The sequence below is a fragment of the Notolepis coatsorum genome, assembly GCF_963971535.1.
Source record: "Notolepis coatsorum genome assembly, chromosome: 13".
NCBI classification, from domain to species: domain Eukaryota; kingdom Metazoa; phylum Chordata; class Actinopteri; order Aulopiformes; family Paralepididae; genus Notolepis; species Notolepis coatsorum.
The window spans coordinates 105106363-105124468 of record NC_140177.1 but is presented as its reverse complement, the minus strand read 5'-3'; the positions used below and the strand labels follow the sequence as shown (position 1 = coordinate 105124468).

The 18106-nt window shown below is 43.1% G+C and overlaps 1 protein-coding gene across 1 annotated transcript in view; it reads left to right on the top strand.

Moving 5' to 3' along the window:
• Nucleotides 1–13658, top strand: part of LOC311239451 (anoctamin-8-like) — a gene marked incomplete at both ends in the record, with an annotated part of 212392 nt that extends 198734 nt beyond the window's left edge. Inside the window, 2 exons of the mRNA XM_084327759.1 lie at nucleotides 5076–5186; nucleotides 12969–13658. Coding sequence (XP_084183885.1) covers nucleotides 5076–5186; nucleotides 12969–13658 — 801 coding nt within the window. The remainder of the gene's footprint in view (nucleotides 1–5075; nucleotides 5187–12968) is intronic.
• Nucleotides 13659–18106: the final 4448 nt, after the last annotated feature.

The following is an 18106-nucleotide window of genomic DNA, read 5'->3' as shown; positions in this document are numbered from 1 at the left end:
GCATATAGCAGGCACTTCCTTGTGGATGAAATTTGAGAAGGAGATGAGTGTGTGGCCCCACCCCTGCTTATGAAGGTAAGCGGATGGGGGTGTGGCCAGATGAATGCTGGCATGTAAAGGTACATTGTGGAATTTTTTATTCAGTGTATATACGCTGAAGCGAGATATATGCAACTAGGTGCTGAGCGAAGCCATAACGCTACAGAACTAGCTAATGTTTGTTATATTAGTTCAGGGGTGGCCAACCCGCGGCTCGCGGGCCGCATGTGGCTCTTTGCCCGTCAATGTGTGGCTCTTCCATCCATACAAAAAAGAAAAAAAATGTATTATTATTATTATTATTTTTTCTTTTTTTTTGTATGTCACTCATTCCATAAAGACGTAGAATAAACATTTACAGATTTTTTTTTTAAATGGTCCATTTGCATGTTCTTGGTATCTGAATTTAGGGACATCTATGGATCTCAGGGAATGTATTCCCAGTGTCAGAAATAGTATGTCTGTTACTAGGCTTGAGTAAATTGTAATGAACCAAAGGAGAATATCAATTATATTTAAAAAAAATAAACATTATCTTTGACTGTGAATAACACCATGCTAAAATTGACCAGACCTGAAAAATCTAAGCAAATGAATAAAGGGAAGATGATTAAATAGGTTTTGTAGATACAGTACTGAATTCTGCCATCTTTTTTATAATGTACATTTCTCCACCATTTTTCATCATATTGCAACACCGTTTTTTGCTAGACGTTCACAGAAAGGTAGAGAAACTAACTGCGTTCTGTTTTATGGCAATAACGTTCAGGTTTGTGGGAGATAATCCCGAGAAATAAAAAGTAAATCCAGAAGTCAGATGATTGACAAGGGCTGGCGTGAGCTGGGTAGGGTAGTTTTTCGAAAAGACTTCAAAAGACTACACTCATTTTTGGCTGCTCCACTTCCTCCTGTCAATATGCGCCGGTTTCCGACTCAATGCCCTGAGATTTCTATAATCTTATATTTCACTAATAACAGTTAAAATCATTGGTAAACAAACGTAATGCTGAAAATATACACTTCTACTGTATATTTCGGGCATAAGAGGTTAACCCTGTGAGGCCCAAATTAAAAAGACATTAGCAACTTCAGAGGGTGGGACATATAAACACATTTACTATCAAATAGCATTGTGAGGCTGAACAACAGGACCAATTGACTATACATGTGCTTAAAAAAAATTTAATAAACATTTACAGACTTTTTTTTTTTAAATGGCTAAACATGATTTTGTAATTTTGCAACCGTGGGTCTCACAGGGTACTTTTAACCCTGTGAGGCCCAAATGAGGCCAGAGGGTGAGACCTATAAACACATGAAGGGTGCCGTGACTGAAAAAAAAGGTTGGAGAAACGCTGGTATAATTATGGTGTGGCTCTTTGTGGTACCACAGTAATTTTTGTGGCTCTTAATCTCTGACTGGTTGGCCACCCCTGTATTAGTTGATGTATATTACCTCAGATATCTTGTATATTTTTTATTTAAGTCTGGCACAAAGCAGAGCTGGTATGTTGCAACTTTGTCCTTCAAACAAGGTGCATGAACTGGAACATTTCACTAACTCTTTGGAGGCCGATGGATGTTCTAAAAATAAAGCAGGTGTTGACAGCAGACAACAGGGACAGCAGTGGTCGCTATCTTACTTGTCTGCTGAAACTTGACACATTCTTTTAATGCTCTTCTTTATTGGAAGAGTTGTGCAGGTACAAAAGTATCATAGTGTAATTGAGAGAGATCTTCCATTTTTCTTTCCTCCATTTTTATCCCTTGCCCCCACCCCATCCCATCAATGGAGAGCAACAACAAACATACATATTCAACAGTACAGAATACACATAAATAAAAATAGATAAACATAAATACAGATGTGACAGAAAAACAACGATAATAATTTAAATGATAACAGAAAAGAAAATGTATAAAATAAAATATTTTTATAAAAAGGGGGGCTCAGTCGTCACAACTATGAATGAATTACCTTTATTTATATAGCACCCTTCACAGCACGAATGCACAGGGTGCTTTACACTACAGCTTAATATAAAAACACAATAAAAACAAAATCAGAAATAAATGACAACAACAACAAGCAGCAGTTAAAAACAGTGAAACCAGATAGAAAAAGTAGAATAAAAGAATTTGGATAAAATCATGAGTCACTAATTAAAACAAAAACTATAAAACAGTGAGGACATGAAAAAAAGTGCCTATGCATGACCAAAAGCCTGTCTGAACAAATGCGTTTTTAATTGTTTTTTAAAAGAGTTCTCAGAGGGGGCAATTCGCAGGTCCAGGGGGAGAGCATTCCAGAGCCTTGGTGCTGTCACCTGGAAGGCTCGATCACCCCTTGTTTTAAGCCTGGACCTGGGGACCACCAGGAGGTGCTGATCGGCAGATCTGAGTGAGCGGGTGTTGGTGTAGGGATGGATGAGTTCAGTGATGTAGATGGGGGCCTGACCGTGAAGTGCTCTGAAAGTGAAAGTGAATTCTATAGTGTACCGGGAGCCAGTGCAGGGATACCAGAATGGGAGTGATGTGGCATGATTTTTTTGACCTTGTGAGTAGCCTGGCTGCAGCATTTTGGACCATTTGTAATTTATCTGTGGATGATTTGGTGAGACAGGTGAAAAGTGAGTTGCAGTAGTCAAGCCTAGAGGAAATAAAAGCATGCACGGACAGTTCTAGTTCAGAGTGAGATATGATGGTGCATAGTTTTGCAATGTTTCTGAGGTGAAAGAAGCAGGTGCGTGTGAGTGTTTTGACATGTTTGTCTAGGTTCATGGCCTGGTCGAAGACAACACCCAGGTATCTCAGGTGGGGACGTATGTTGTCTTTAAGGGACCCCAAGTGAGTGGCCACTCTAGCTGCAGTCTTTTCAGCTGCTACGATCAGCACCTCCGTGCAAGGATGGCAGAGATTCTATATGATTTAGAAAGGGTCTCCAAGTCTTCTCGAAGATTAATAGACAATAGCAACTCCTTCACCCACCTATTGTGAGATGGAGGTTGAGTATGTTTCCACTTAAAGAGAATGAGTCGCCTGGCCAGTAAGGTGGTGAAGGCAAGAACACATTGACACATTTCTTCTTCTTTTTTTGACCAAATGTTTTTTATTTACACATTGACACATTTCTTAAAGTGAAATATCCCTTTAAGAGTTGACAAATCTAACATTGTGGCAGTTCAGAAAAAAAACACAAAAATAGATATTTTTTATTTAAGTTTATACAACGGCATGCAAATTTCTCGATTCTGATTGGCTGAAACAGTCAATTTACACGTATGTATTCTTCACAATTCCACGCTCCTGGTCCCAGGACCCGCCCACAACCGAATTACAATCACTTCGCCGTGGGATTTTTAGGAAAAAACAAGATGGCGGACAATAATCTTTAACAAATGGATAAGATAGCGTCATAACGACTAAATATATCCGATTCTGTCACGGCGAATGTCTTAGTTCTTTAAACAATGTTGGATGATGTAATTGATGGGTCATGAGTCATTGTGGAACAAAATAAAAATCGCGCGGATTGATTGATTGATTAATTTGCAATTCTTTTTTAATTTTTCTTTTCTTTCTTCCCCTTCCTTGCCCCTGACTGCAGAGCTCACTCTCTCACACTGTCTGGCACACTCACTCGGTCGCATATACACCCACACACACACACACACACACACACACACACACACACACACACATACACACACACACACACACACACACACACACACACACACTCCTGTCTGCAACGGCGGAGGAGAGTCAGACTGAGAGACATAGAAGCAGCTGGGTGCTGCGCTGTTTTAAGTGAGCATGGCCTATTGAATTGATTGATTGATTGATTGATTGATTGATTGATTGATTGATTGATTGATTGATTGATTGATTGATTGCTAATTTATATTTTATTTATTACTGTCCGCCTGGTTTCCAACTGGTTAAGTTTAGGCCCTCTTTCGAAGTTGGTTAAGGTTAGAGTTTGTCTTTAGAGCAGGGCGATAGACCACCAGCCCTGGTTCCAAACTCCTTCCAAACCAACTTTGAAAGAGGGCCTAAACTTAACCAGTTGGAAACAAGGCGAACAGTAATAAAATTAGCAATCAATCAATTCAATAACCCACGCTCACTTAAAACAGCGCACCTCCCAGCTGCTTCTATAGAAAGTAGGGGGCGAAGAAAACTTTTTTTCCCCTATAGGGCAAAGAAACGTTTTTTTAATTTGTTTTACCTACTTTCTATAGAAGCATCTAAGAATGAAGTTCTATAGAAAGTAGGTTAAAACTAAAGAAAAGTTGGATGTGTTAGTTGGTTGGATGTCTTAGTTGAAAGACAGTTGGATGTGTTAGTTCGTTGGATGTCTAGGTGAAAGACAGTTGGATGTGTTAGTTCGTTGGATGTCTTAGTTGAGAGACAGTTGGATGTGTTAGTTTGCTGGATGTTGCTGGATGTCTTACTGAGAACAGTTGGATGCACTTCCGAGCTGCTTCCACATGGAGGCAACTTCGCTTTTTTGTTGTTGTGGGAACTACTTTTTGTGGCGGATGGTTTTTTCAATAAATCTTCGATTAATGTGTGTTTATTGTATAGCAATAAGGTTGGATGAATGTGGCAGTTGTATAAAAGCATTACACCACTTGCAGTCGTGATTTGTGAAAAATAAACCATGCCTAGGGGGGTCTAACGACCACCCCTAGGCATGGTTTATTTTTCACAAACCACTCCTGCGCGTGATGTAATGCTTAAGTACACAGATCTGAAAATAAATGGTTTTAGTGGGTAGTCTTATTAGGGGGGTAAGCAATGTACCCTTCAAACGGTTGTTTCAGGTAAATCCCACCTAAAGCCCATCTACCAGCGTGTGTAAATATGAACAGTGAGCTGTCCTTCTTGAAACTAATCCACTGGAACATACAGGCTGCTCATGTTTGTTATTTACCCTTAATCGAATCGACAGAATAATGTGATTGTCTGTGCTTTTGGTGTGACTTGTCTGTTGAGCCTTGTCTACCTATGTGGTCTTGGTGGTTCCACAGCACTTTGCCATCCTCCTAAAGTACGTGATCCATGTTGCCATCCCTGATATCCCAGGCTGGGTAGCAGACGAGATGGCCAAGCTAGAGTACCGACGAAGGGAAGCTTTCAAGGTATAGTCGTGTCATAGCTTGAAAGACCTTCGTCCACTAGGAGACTTGAAAGCTTGCTGTTGCTCCTTTATGTTTGTTTGTTTGTTTGTTTGTTTGTTTGTTTGTTTGTTTGTTTGTTTGTTTGTTTCAACTATACTTTAAAAGAACACACCAACATTTTGGGAAATTAGCTTATCGTCTCCTCCAGAGAGAAACAAGAAGATAAATAGTTCCCTCTCTCTCTGGAAGCGGACATGGCCGGTTAGCCTAGGCATTGTCCAACTAACACCTCTCCCGAAGGCTAACCGGCCATGTCCGCTTCCATTCATTGTGCTAAGCTAGGCTAACGTGCAGCCAGACAGCTTTCTACTGAACGCACAGAGAGGAAACTGGTATCTATCTTCTTGTCTCTCTCTGGAGAAGACGGTAAGCTAATTTCCCCAAATGTTGGCGTGTTCCTTTAGGTTTTTTTGTCTTCATCATGGTGTCTTTGTGTGCCATTTGTATATCAGGGTTGTATACCTGTATACTCTATACCTGTAAAATGGAACAGTACGTTTAAGTACAACACCAAAACAAAATGCAGGCACAAAAGCATAAAATGTGAATGGAAAGAAGCAGACTGAGATGAACACAACAGCTTCGCTCTAGGTGACGCCAACTCTGTTTGCTTGAGTTGAAAATGTTTCAACTTGAGCAAAGAATTTGTCAATATCAATTCGCCAATATCAATATAGATATTGAATAGGTTACATTTAGTAATGGTCTTGTTTTTGTAAATGTCAACAACGCTACTGTTGAGACCAAACGCACTAGCATGTCTTCATGCCAGTTTTGCTAGTATCCAACTGTCAAAGTGGCTTGAGCACAGCCAGATTTCCTGTTGTATCTTAACGTACTGTGTGCACACAGTGTAGTCTTTCCCCATCAGGATATCACTGTGTATGTCCGTATATGTAATGTATGTGTATGTACAGTATATGTACAACAGTGTTTCCCCTGTATTCGTTGTATACAATGGTAAGGTTGATGTTTCCATGTCTGTCCCTGTCTTACTCCCACGTTTGGTTCTAGTGCAGGTTGCAACACTTAATCTGTTGACTATTAACACCCACTCGATCTTTCAATAATTATGATGAGTCTTCTCCATCTATTTTGTATTCTCTTAAATACTCATGACTCTGAGGGCAGAGTGATCTGCTGCCTGGATGATGTGACAGCTGCTGACAGCTAAATTCAGCAGAAAGCTTCTAAGTGAGGGTGTAACGGTACACAAAAACCACGGTTCGGTACATACCTCGGTTTTGAAGTCACGGTTCAGTACGGGTTTTCGGTACAGTGGGAGAAAGTTTGGCTTTTCATATTCCACTCAGCGGTGATGTAGTGTGCAGTTACTGTTAAGTAGGGCTGTCAACGAATATTCTACATTCAAATAAATAATCGATTTGTGAAAAATAATAATATTAGATTGTGAAAAAAACTGCCCCCGGTGGGCGTGGGCCTGACTGCGCTGCATGACTGATAGACCACTGCACTTCCGCATTACATTGAAATCGGGGAGGAGATAGCGGGGGGAGCAAATTAATGAATGTGGTTGAGAGGCGTGATGATAAAAACCCTCAGCTCGGAACTAGGCAAAATCTGCATATGGCTCGCTGATAACAAACTATCATTACACATGGGCAAAACAGAGTCCATTCTCTTCGGTTCAAATAACAAACTCAGCAAGACCGACGGCTTCTCAGTTGCAGTGGGTGACAATATTGTCACAAGGAAAGACGAAATTACCTACCTGGGTTCCATCCTAGAGGCAAATCTTTCCTGTGACAAAATGGCATCCAATGTAATAAAAAAAAGTCAACCAACAAACTAGATTCTTGTACCGGATCTCCTCTCTAGTAAACAAGAATACCCTGAAGACTCTGGCAGGAGCACTCATTCAAGGGTACTACGACTATGCGTGCACCTCATGGTACCAAAGCACCGCAAAGGCGCTTAAAACAAAATTACAAACATCACAAAACAAACTGGTCAGACTACTACTTGACCTTACCCCCAGAACCCACCTCACCCCTGCCCACTTTGACAACCTAGGATGGCTTAGAGTAGACGACAGAGTACAGCAACTTGCAATGGGCCTGGTCTACAAGATACACTATACGACTAAGGTACCCATGTACATGTCAAAATACTTCCCAAAGGACAGTGAATACCACAACCACTACACCAGAGGAAGCTCAACAAATCATGTTAAACCCAGATTCGGCTCAAACAAGGGACTAAACACGTTTAGCAATTATGCCACATCAATGTGGAACGCCCTACCCAAAGCTGTAAAGGAATGTGAATCCCTACCCACATTCAAAACCGCTCTTAAAGAGCACCTACGGGAGGCTGCCATTCGAAATTGGCCACCGTAAATACCCAAAACCTCCACCACCTCCTAATAGACAGTCTCCTCCCCACCGCATGTATATATTCCCTCCCCGCCGTATGTATATTTCTCTCCCACCCACCCACCCCCTCCTAATGTACAGTCCCCTCCCCCATCATATGTATATACTCTGTCAGGATCTAGGGGTAACAGTACTGTATATTTGAATACCGTTTATGTCACAAATGTATCAGTACTAAATACCTATATGTCCCTATGCCATAAATGTCATGTATGTTGTGTATGTCGTAAATGTCTATATGAATTGAAAATGGGGGACCCTGATGGAAACAAGACAAACGTCTTTCTCAGGTCTGCATCCCCTTAACAATTGTGTGTATTGAGCCGTACTGTATTGTACCCATTCTGCAATCTGTTCAATAAAGTTTTCATTCATTCATTCATTCATTCATTCATTCATTCATTCATTCATTCATTCATTCATTCATGTAAGTGGTTGCAGCTACGGCTGTGGGGGTGCTAGAGACATGATCCAATAGACTTTTATGCGCCTGAGTTTCCTGAACATGGCGCGACCCATTCCTAATCGATCAGAACTAAATCAGCCGAGATCAAGTCCCTTTTCCAGCACCTACTCCCCATACACATGCGCAGATTGGGGGGAGCTTCGGTGGCCAGTGTCCTTTCAGCCGAACAGGATAATGAAAAAATTATCCCACTAAATGGCCACCCACACTACCACAGAGGCTCCCCCCTCTGATGGAACAGTCCACATTCATTCGTGCGTCATCTCGCGTCGTCCAGACTCCGTTGACAATCTGCGCATGTGTATGGGGAGTAGGTGCTGGAAAAGGGACTTGATCTCCGCCGATTTAGTTCTGATCGGTTAGGAATGGGTCGCGCCGTGTTCAGGAAACTCAGGCACATAAAAGTCTATTCGATCATGTCTCTCTAGCACCCCCACAGCCGTAGCTGCAACCACTTACATCACGGCTCTCATCTACATTCATTAATTTGCTCCCCCCGCTATCTCCTCCCCGATTTCAGAATCCCGGAAGTCTATGGGAGACACTTTCACTTTCATTGAGCTGAAGAACGTGTAGTAACTAGGTCTTCTAGCTCTGGCTTGTCGTTTGTGTTCACCATACTATGAGGCTATGCTAAATGACAGGTAATCTCTCAGTGGTGTGCATGGGCTGAACGAACAACACCAGGGCCCTGTTTCTTGTACCTGGATAACTGAGTTAGCCGGATAACTTTAACTGGATAACTGAGTTAGCCGGACTTTCCGGTTCCATGTACGTGGATTTTCCAAATCACCATGACAACAGATCCAAAAGTTTGAGCCTGGTCGAAAGCAGAGTTCAAGTTCAACTTAGCCGGATCACGCAGAGCCACGCCCCCGCAAAGAAAGTGACAGGTCGTTTCCTGAAACTATTCCCACAGTCTACGATCTGCATTATACCATCCTGAATTACGTTTTTGTGCTCCATTCTTCCAGAGGGGGCTTTTGAAATGTAAAATAGACCCAAAATGCTGATACTAAATTCACTTTGTCCTAAATAATGCACGTTATATATACCGTGGCGCTCGCTCGTGCGATGTACACATTATGTGGTTATTTTAATTGTAACTGGGATTAAGATGTCTGATGAGATGCGCTGTTTGACGGATTTGAGAAATTGAATGAGCCGTTGACGTCACATTAATGAATGAGGATAAAGAGATAAACTTCATTCATAACAAAGGATATTCTAAACACGGGTCTCTCGTTCATTAATGTATAAACAATGAATTTATCCCATCTGGCACAGTGGTCCAGCGGTAGTGCTCAAGCCTGCCAACCCAGCGACCGGGGTTCAAAACCCGGTCTTTCCAATATGATTTTTTTGAATATAATATTAATGATTATACGCCAAAGTAGCCTGGTTTTAAGTTAAAATATTATAAATCTACATGCATTGAGGATGTCATTCTTTATATAGCTCTCAACGTGCACCAAATTGAATTATTCCTATATTGCAAAAAGAAGGAGACGACTAGGGTCTTGAACCCCGGTCGTCTGTGTGAAAGTCAAAAGAACAACCCGTTAGACCACATTGGAGATAAGTTAAAGATTGACTATACATCAATCAATGGGTAAGAGAGCCGTATCGTAATTCTGTATAACAGTTAACTAATTATTTTCGCTAGCAAGATCTCATTTGATTATTCAATCCAGCAGGCAAGTTTAAAGAAATATAATCTGATTGATTGAGGTAATGAGGGACTTAAAATTAGCCTATAGATAACGCATTTAACTTGTCGGCGAGGCGATTGAGCCGTACTGCAATATGTTAATAAAGTTTTAAATCAATTAATCAATCAATGCCGCTAGAGAATCAGGATTTCTGCGATCGACACCTGCTGTCTTCTCAGCTGAGGCGGGCGCGCGCACTGATCCTGAGAATCAAGTCTGGCTTGAGTTAACGAGACTGAATCCACCTTCTTGGAACAGGAAAATCCCGGCTTCAAACATCGGGTTAACTGAAGCTGGATAATGACATCTTGATCGACTTAGTTGAACCACGTACAAGAAACAGGGCCCAGGCCCTTTGCACAAGTAATATTTTGGGAAGGGGGTGAGTACAGAAACGGTTTGAATATGTGTACCATTACACCCCTACTTCTAAGTAAAGCTGAAGTGACCATGGCATACTGTATGTCCTCTTAACGAGTCCTCTTAATGAGTAAACATTCAATAATACTACAGTACATAATACATTTATCAAGTAAATAATAAGATTTATCTCGTAAACACGTCTCATAAAAGAAAACATGACAATACAAGATCAAATTACTTGGTTAGCTTGTGTTTTTTCTTTTGCAGTATAGCGTAAATACTCTCAAATTGAAGTACAAAAATGTATCTATCGCTCCTCTGAACACCAACTCTTATTTTTCCCAACTTTTTACTTAATCTTGACTTTGTCTTACACTCTGTACCCCCACGCACTCTCTCTACTACGTCTCTGTTTCTCTCATTCTCACTCTCACTCTCTCTCTTCCTCTCCCTATAGACCACTGCACTTCCACGTTACATTGAGCTCATGGGAGAGAGAGCGGGGGGAGAAAATTAATGAATGTGGATTAGAGCCTTGACATTAAGTGGTTGTAGCTACAGCTGTGGGGGTGCTGGAGACCAGTCCCAAGTCGATCGGTGCAGATTGCCCACGGGGTCTCTCTGGATTGTCCAGAGATCTAGGTTTATCAATCTGCGCATGCAGAGTTCGGGAGTAGGTGCGGAAAAGTGACTATAGCTCGGCAGAGAAAGTGACGATCGACTTGGGATTGGTCTCTCTCCGTGTTCAGGAGACTCAGGCGTATAAAAGTATATTGGATCATGTCTCCAGCACCCCCACAGCCGTAGCTACAACCACTTAATGTCAAGGCTCTCGTCCCATGATTTCAGAATACCGAAAGTGTTGCGGTGATCTATCCTCATCTCTACTCCCTTAACACCTCACTCTCACTCTCTCTTCCTCTCCCTCTCCTCATCTCCCTGTCTTAACGCCTCACTCTCTCTCTTCCTCTCCCTCTCCTCATCTCCCTGTCTTAATGCCTCACTCTCTCTCTTCCTCTCCCTCTCCTCATCTCCCTGTCTTAATGCCTCACTCTCTCTCTTCCTCTCCCTCTCCTCATCTCCCTGTCTTAACGCCTCACTCTCTCTTCCTCTCCCTCTCCTCATCTCCCTGTCTTAACGCCTCACTATCTCTCTTCCTCTCCCTCTCCTCATCTCCCTGTCTTAACGCCTCACTCTCTCTCTTCCTCTCCCTCTCCTCATCTCCCTGTCTTAACGCCTCACTCTCTCTCTTCCTCTCCCTCTCCTCAACTCCCTGTCTTAACGCCTCACTCTCACTCTTCCTCTCCCTCTCCTCATCTCCCTGTCTTAACGCCTCACTCTCTCTTCCTCTCCCTCTCCTCATCTCCCTGTCTTAACGCCTCACTCTCACTCTTCCTCTCCCTCTCCTCATCTCCCTGTCTTAACGCCTCACTCTCACTCACTCACTCTTCCTCTCCCTCTCCTCATCTCCCTGTCTTAACGCCTCACTCTCACTCACTCTTCCTCTCCCTCTCCTCATCTCCCTGTCTTAACGTCTCACTCTCACTCACTCTTCCTCTCCCTCTCCTCATCTCCCTGTCTTAACGCCTCACTCTCTCTTCCTCTCCCTCTCCTCATCTCCCTGTCTTAACGCCTCACTCTCTCTTCCTCTCCCTCTCCTCATCTCCCTGTCTTAACGCCTCACTCTCTCTTCCTCTCCCTCTCCTCATCTCCCTGTCTTAACGCCTCACTCTCTCTTCCTCTCCCTCTCCTCATCTCCCTGTCTTAACGCATCACTCTCACTCTTCCTCTCCCTCTCCTCATCTCCCTGTCTTAACGCCTCACTCTCACTCTTCCTCTCCCTCTCCTCATCTCCCTGTCTTAACGCCTCACTCTCACTCTTCCTCTCCCTCTCCTCATCTCCCTGTCTTAACGCCTCACTCTCACTCTTCCTCTCCCTCTCCTCATCTCCCTGTCTTAACGCCTCACTCTCACTCTCTCTTCCTGTCCCTCTCCTCATCTCCCTGTCTTAACGCCTCACTCACTCTCTCTCTTCCTCTCCCTCTCCTCATCTCCCTGTCTTAACGCCTCTCACTCTCTCTTCCTCTGCCTCTCCTCATCTCCCTGTCTTAATGTCCTGTCTCTCTCTCTCTCTCTTCCTCTCCCTTTCCTCATCTCTGTCTTAACACCCCGTCTCTCTCCTCCCGCCCCCTGTCTTAACGCCCCACTCTCTCTCTCTCCTCATCTCCCTGTCTTAACACCCCGTCTCTCTCCTCCCGCCCCCTGTCTTAACGCCCCACTCTCTCTCTCTCCTCATCTCCCTGTCTTAACACCCCGTCTCTCTCCTCCCGCCCCCTGTCTTAACGCCCCACTCTCTCTCTCCTCATCTCCCTGTCTTAACGCCCCGTCTCTCTCTCTCTCTCTTCCTCTCCCTCTCCTCATCTCCCTGTCTTAACGCCCTGTCTCTCTCTCTCTCTCTCTTCCTCTCCCTCTCCTCATCTCCCTGTCTTAACGCCCCGTCTCTCTCTCTCTCTCTTCCTCTCCCTCTCCTCATCTCCCTGTCTTAACGCCCTGTCTCTCTCTCTCTCTCTCTTCCTCTCCCTCTCCTCATCTCCCTGTCTTAACGCCCCGTCTCTCTCTCTCTCTCTCTTCCTCTCCCTCTCCTCATCTCCCTGTCTTAACGCCCTGTCTCTCTCTCTCTCTCTCTTCCTCTCCCTCTCCTCATCTCCCTGTCTTAACGCCCTGTCTCTCTCTCTCTCTCTCTTCCTCTCCCTCTCCTCATCTCCCTGTCTTAACGCCCGTCTCTCTCCTCCCGCCCCCTGAGCAGAAGCACGAGCGCCAGGCCCAGCAGCACTTCCAGCAGCAGCTGAGGCGGCGGAGGGAGGAGGACGAGCTCCAGCGGCAGGCCGAGCTGGCGGCCGAGGCACGCCAGGAGAGCGACCACCACAAGGCCGACGCCCACCACCAGCACCACCACGACAAGGCCCAGGGGGGCAAGCCGGGGAGCGACAAGCCCAAGAGACCCAGCTCCCTGCTGGGCAGCAACAACGTAATGAAACTGAAGCAGATCATCCCACTCCAGGGGAAGTTCTCCTCTGGTACGTCCCGCTCCCCGGCCCAGTCCCCGACCGGAGGCGAGGCCAAGCTCCCCGGGTTTCTCAATTTTAAGTTCCTGAAGTCGCCGGAGGCGAGGAAGGAGCTGGCGGCGGCGGCGGTCGGGGGGACGCCGGGGCCGGCGGTGACCTCTGTGGCCGTCACCCCCGGTAACCAGGAGAGGTCCCAGTCGCCCAACAGGACCTTCAGCCCCGGGAAACTGTTCAGTTTCAGCAAGTCGGAGGGGATAGTGGTGTGTGCGAACGGGACATCCAGGCTGGGCGACGCCTCCTCGCAGGCCACCAACCCACAGCGGCATAAGACGGAACTAAACACGACCTCGGAGGAACTACCCTCCAACGAGTCGGATAAGGGAGAAACAAGACAATTGAGTGATTCAGAAAACTCTGGATCAAAGAGTTAATGAATAATCTACTGTACCAACAGATGTCCAGGCAATGTATGAACAGGGTTGGAAAGTAACTGATTACATATTATTTTACAGTAAATCTGAAAAATGTGTGACTGTAATCCGTTCTAGTTACAAAACAATGAGATTACAGATTTTTTTTATATAAAAATCGAAGTTTATTGCTTAGAAATATAAGCCATTGCTTTTGGGATTACTCAGAAGCACATTTATTGGAAAAAAGGGCATTTTGATGACCCAGACTTCATTAAAATAATGGTTGACAGTGTTTGTAGATCATAATGATGAGAGTTAAATTACAATCTACAGCAGTGGTACTCACAACATGGCTCTTTGATGATGACTATGTTGCGGCTCTTTAAATAGTCTCCAATTTAGATTTTTCTAAAATGTTTTTAAACAGGTATTTCAAAAGATCTTTCCATTAGTGATAACTAACATTAACACTTAATGTCCCATTAGTTGAAACCACTGACCTATGAAAATATGACGCCCCCTCCCTCTCCTCTCCTTGTGGAACAAACTATTCCAAAATGTATCTTGAGTCACGCATTCTGCATCTGTGTCAGTGGAAAGCATGAAGCTAAAATAGTAAAACAATTTTTTTATAAAAACGCAACTACAAAGAAGACCAGGCTACAGGACATTCAAAGTTGAGTCGCATTTGTTTGCTTTGTGAAAACACCCGACATCTAGTAATGAGGCCCACTGACCTTTGGATCACTGTTTCCAGGTAACACAGAACCCCATTATAAAAACATTGTGTTGCAGGAGAGTCACATATCCCACTGAATGGGGTAAGTCCCATGTTTATCTCCTGCTAGCTGTTTACTGACTAATATACTTTTGTGCAGTAAACCTGAAGTTCTCTCTTTCTCTCTTCCCCCCTCTTCTTTCTCTATGTATGTCTCTCTATATCTCTTTCTCTCTTCCCCCCTCTTCTTTCCTTATGTATGTCTCTCTATATCTCTTTCTCTCTTCCCCCCTCTTCTTTCCCTCTGTATGTCTCTCTATATCTCTTCATCTCTTCCACCCAGGGGCGTAACTTGCGGGGGGGGGTCCCCGGAAAATGTCCCCCGCATGATTTCAGAATGCAGTATTTGTCCCCCCCATGTTTTTACCCCCAAACCGCTGCAACTGCGCGGCCTGGCGGCCAGCACTGTGACTCGCTAGTCGCTACTACACAGTGCCGGCACTGCAGATTTACCCTACTCTTGGAATTCATTGCCAGATCCTCAAAGTCATACATAGGGGCGCTGTCTCGATAATGCAGTGTTATTAAAGCAGCGTGTAGCCGACGCATGAACCAGTTGGAAGCGTCAACGCGGAACTGGAAATCCGTTGGTAAAGAAATAGCGGCCTGGAATCATTTTTGGGACGCTCTCAATTCGCAGTAAAGGAATATATATCTGCGGTTTCCCTGGCGGATGGCGAACAAGCCAGCCGATTCTACTATGAGTCATGACATTTGACATAGTCTATGACATCATACTTAACTTAAACTTGAACACGGAGGCAGTTACAAGAACTATCCGAGCCCCCGGGAGGGTGGTCGAATACCTTTTGCGATGTATGCAGGGAACGAATTGCAGAGGGAAGTGGGATATGGGTCTCTCTGTGCGGGGGCGCAACAGCAACAGGTGGGGTAGGCTGGGCAGAGATGTATGCATCAAAACGATTACATTGTTTGTCTCGCATACATTCGATTTATAATGCGAGCACCTGCATTACAATCAAATGACTGATCTGTTATGTGTTATGGACCCGAGTCTCGAGAGGCACTTTATAATAGAAAAAAGACAGTGCAAACATGTATATGTCGCTTACAGTTTATTATGCCTATGCAGCTCGTTTATTTTGACAGAGTTAAAAAAAATTCACTAGTATCATTATATTAAATTAGCGGACGTGCAGCTGGACAAGCCCTGGCTCCACGATGACCACTTCTTACAAGAGGCGCCACCGCCTGGGAAAATGCGTATTGCACACCTGGTATTAGGAAAAAAAAATGGAAGGGGGGGCGCCCCCCCCTACCCCCCCCCCCCCCCCTGCGACGTCACTGACCACGCCCCCTAATATGTCCCCCCCACCGCTAGGAACAAAGTTCCGCGCCTGCTTCCACCCCTTCTCTCCATGTGTCTCTGTCTCCCCTCTCTCTGTCACTCTTGTGTTCTCCTGTGTGTGGGTGTGTGTTTCTCTCTCTCTCTCTCTCTCTCACTCTCTCTCTCTCTCTCTCTCTCTCTCTGTATGTGTCTCTATCGCCACCCCCCCTCTCTCTCTTCTCTCTCTCTCTATCTCTACCCCCTCTCTCTCGCTATCTGTGTCGTTGCCTTCCCTCTCTGTCTCTCCCACCTGGGGGAGAGAGAATCTAAAGCTGTGGACTTTGATGTGACCATGCTGTCTGTAGCTGCACACTCCTACGCAGAGCTGTCTCTATGCCTGTACGTCAGTCTGCTAAACAGCTCTGCCCAAGAGACACAATCTGTACCAAATCTGGACATCCGCAACCAAATTAGTTTGAAAGAAAATGCTAATGTAACTTTGAAGTGATACAGAGTATCGTACACAGATACAGAGTATACAAATAACCTCAAATGAATTATGCAGTGATGTACAGTAGTTATCAGAAAAGAAAACAGACTATATTTTCTGCATAAAGAAACCATACCTTTATGGCTATGTTCATTGCCTTGGTTCCACATGGAGTTCCACAGTGTATAAACAAGGCTGCACAGATGCTGTGAAATTCAATAATTTAAAATTGTTCAACACATTTTTGGTTCTAATTTATAAAAGACACAAAATAAATTGGGGGAACAATAATATTATATTATTAGAAAATAATAATAATAATAATAATAATAATAATAATAATAATAATAATAATAATAATAATAATAATAATAATAATAATAATAATAATAATAATAATAATAATAATAATAATAATAATAATAATAATAATAATAATAATAATAATAATAATAATAATAATAATAATAATAATAATAATAATAATAATAATAATAATAATAATAATAATAATAAAATACCATAATACCATAGGTAGCACTGGCTAGTTTACTAGCAGAAATATTTGACTGTGTAACGCAACTGGAACGTCATCCAACTTTCTGCATAGGAGTGTGTGTCTGTAGCCTACTGCATTCTTTTATTTCTATGGTTATGGACTTATGGACTACAGTTGTTTAGGACTTTACTACATACATAGACTTTACTGATGGGCTGCCTGTAGCCTAGGATATGAAAGGTACACTGGCAGCATTTTAATTGCCAGGGGAAACCATTGATGACAATAATTATACACGGCTTGTGAGTTTGCCATATGTATCAATAGTTAAGATTGCCATGGCGATAGTAATACATTTCAGTAGCCTACTGGTACAGCATGCAGTATATGATAGCTTTTTTATAGCTTGTAAATAACCTATTAGCAGCCTAATGTTGGTTTGGTTGAGGAATGGGGTGTTTTTTAATGTGGCTCTTTCAAAATATTGTTTTGGTCAATGTGGCTTCTGAGTTGTCCACTGGTCTACAGTATAACCTGCAATACGTTGTCCTTTTATCAGTAGTGCTATTAATGAATCTAAAAGTAACTAAAATAATGAGAGTACAGATTACTGAGTTTACGTAATCCAGTGGTTTACGTTTCTCTCAAAAACTTTAAGCGGGTAGTTGAAGAATAATCTGTAACAAATTACAATTTGTAAGTAACCTTCTCAATACACAATAATCAAATGACACTAGTGAATTTGAGTAACACAGTGGATTACATTATCCATTACGATTTCAAGGAGGTACAGTCATCTGTTGAGGCTTACATTTTGAAAGTTACCTTCCCAACCCTGGGTCTGAATGTCAAGGCAACATTTTTAGGGCGATGAAACCGTTGGTAACATTTTCCTCAAAGCATACGTCTATCATGTATTATAAAGTTGTAATTAAACATATTGCATTATAAATGTATTAATTAACATAGCTTCATATAGCTCATTAATAACCACACTAAACCAGGCCCTTTCAGGTGTGGAATCTCACGTGTGAGAACATTTTACATTCTAATGATGATTTAACAATGGCTACTGGTCATTGAAAAGTATGGAAATCTAGAATTAGGTAGAATTCCAAAATGGAGAGACCTTTTTCAGAGGAATTGTGTTGCTAGGGAACAGCTTGGGCCCAAGTTTATTTCTGGTCAATCAATGTCTATGATTATAACACATTATAATGCATTATAGCTGTATGCCTTAAGCGAAAAGTTAACCAAACTTCCTGTACGGTTGGCCAACAACAAGTGTTATAGTGGCGTGGACCAAATGCAAGATGGGCGAATGGTGGACTTTTAACTCTCGATGCAAACTACTTCCCGCAAAGCATTACACTGTATCTATTCTCATATGAGTATGTGACGTCCATGTAAA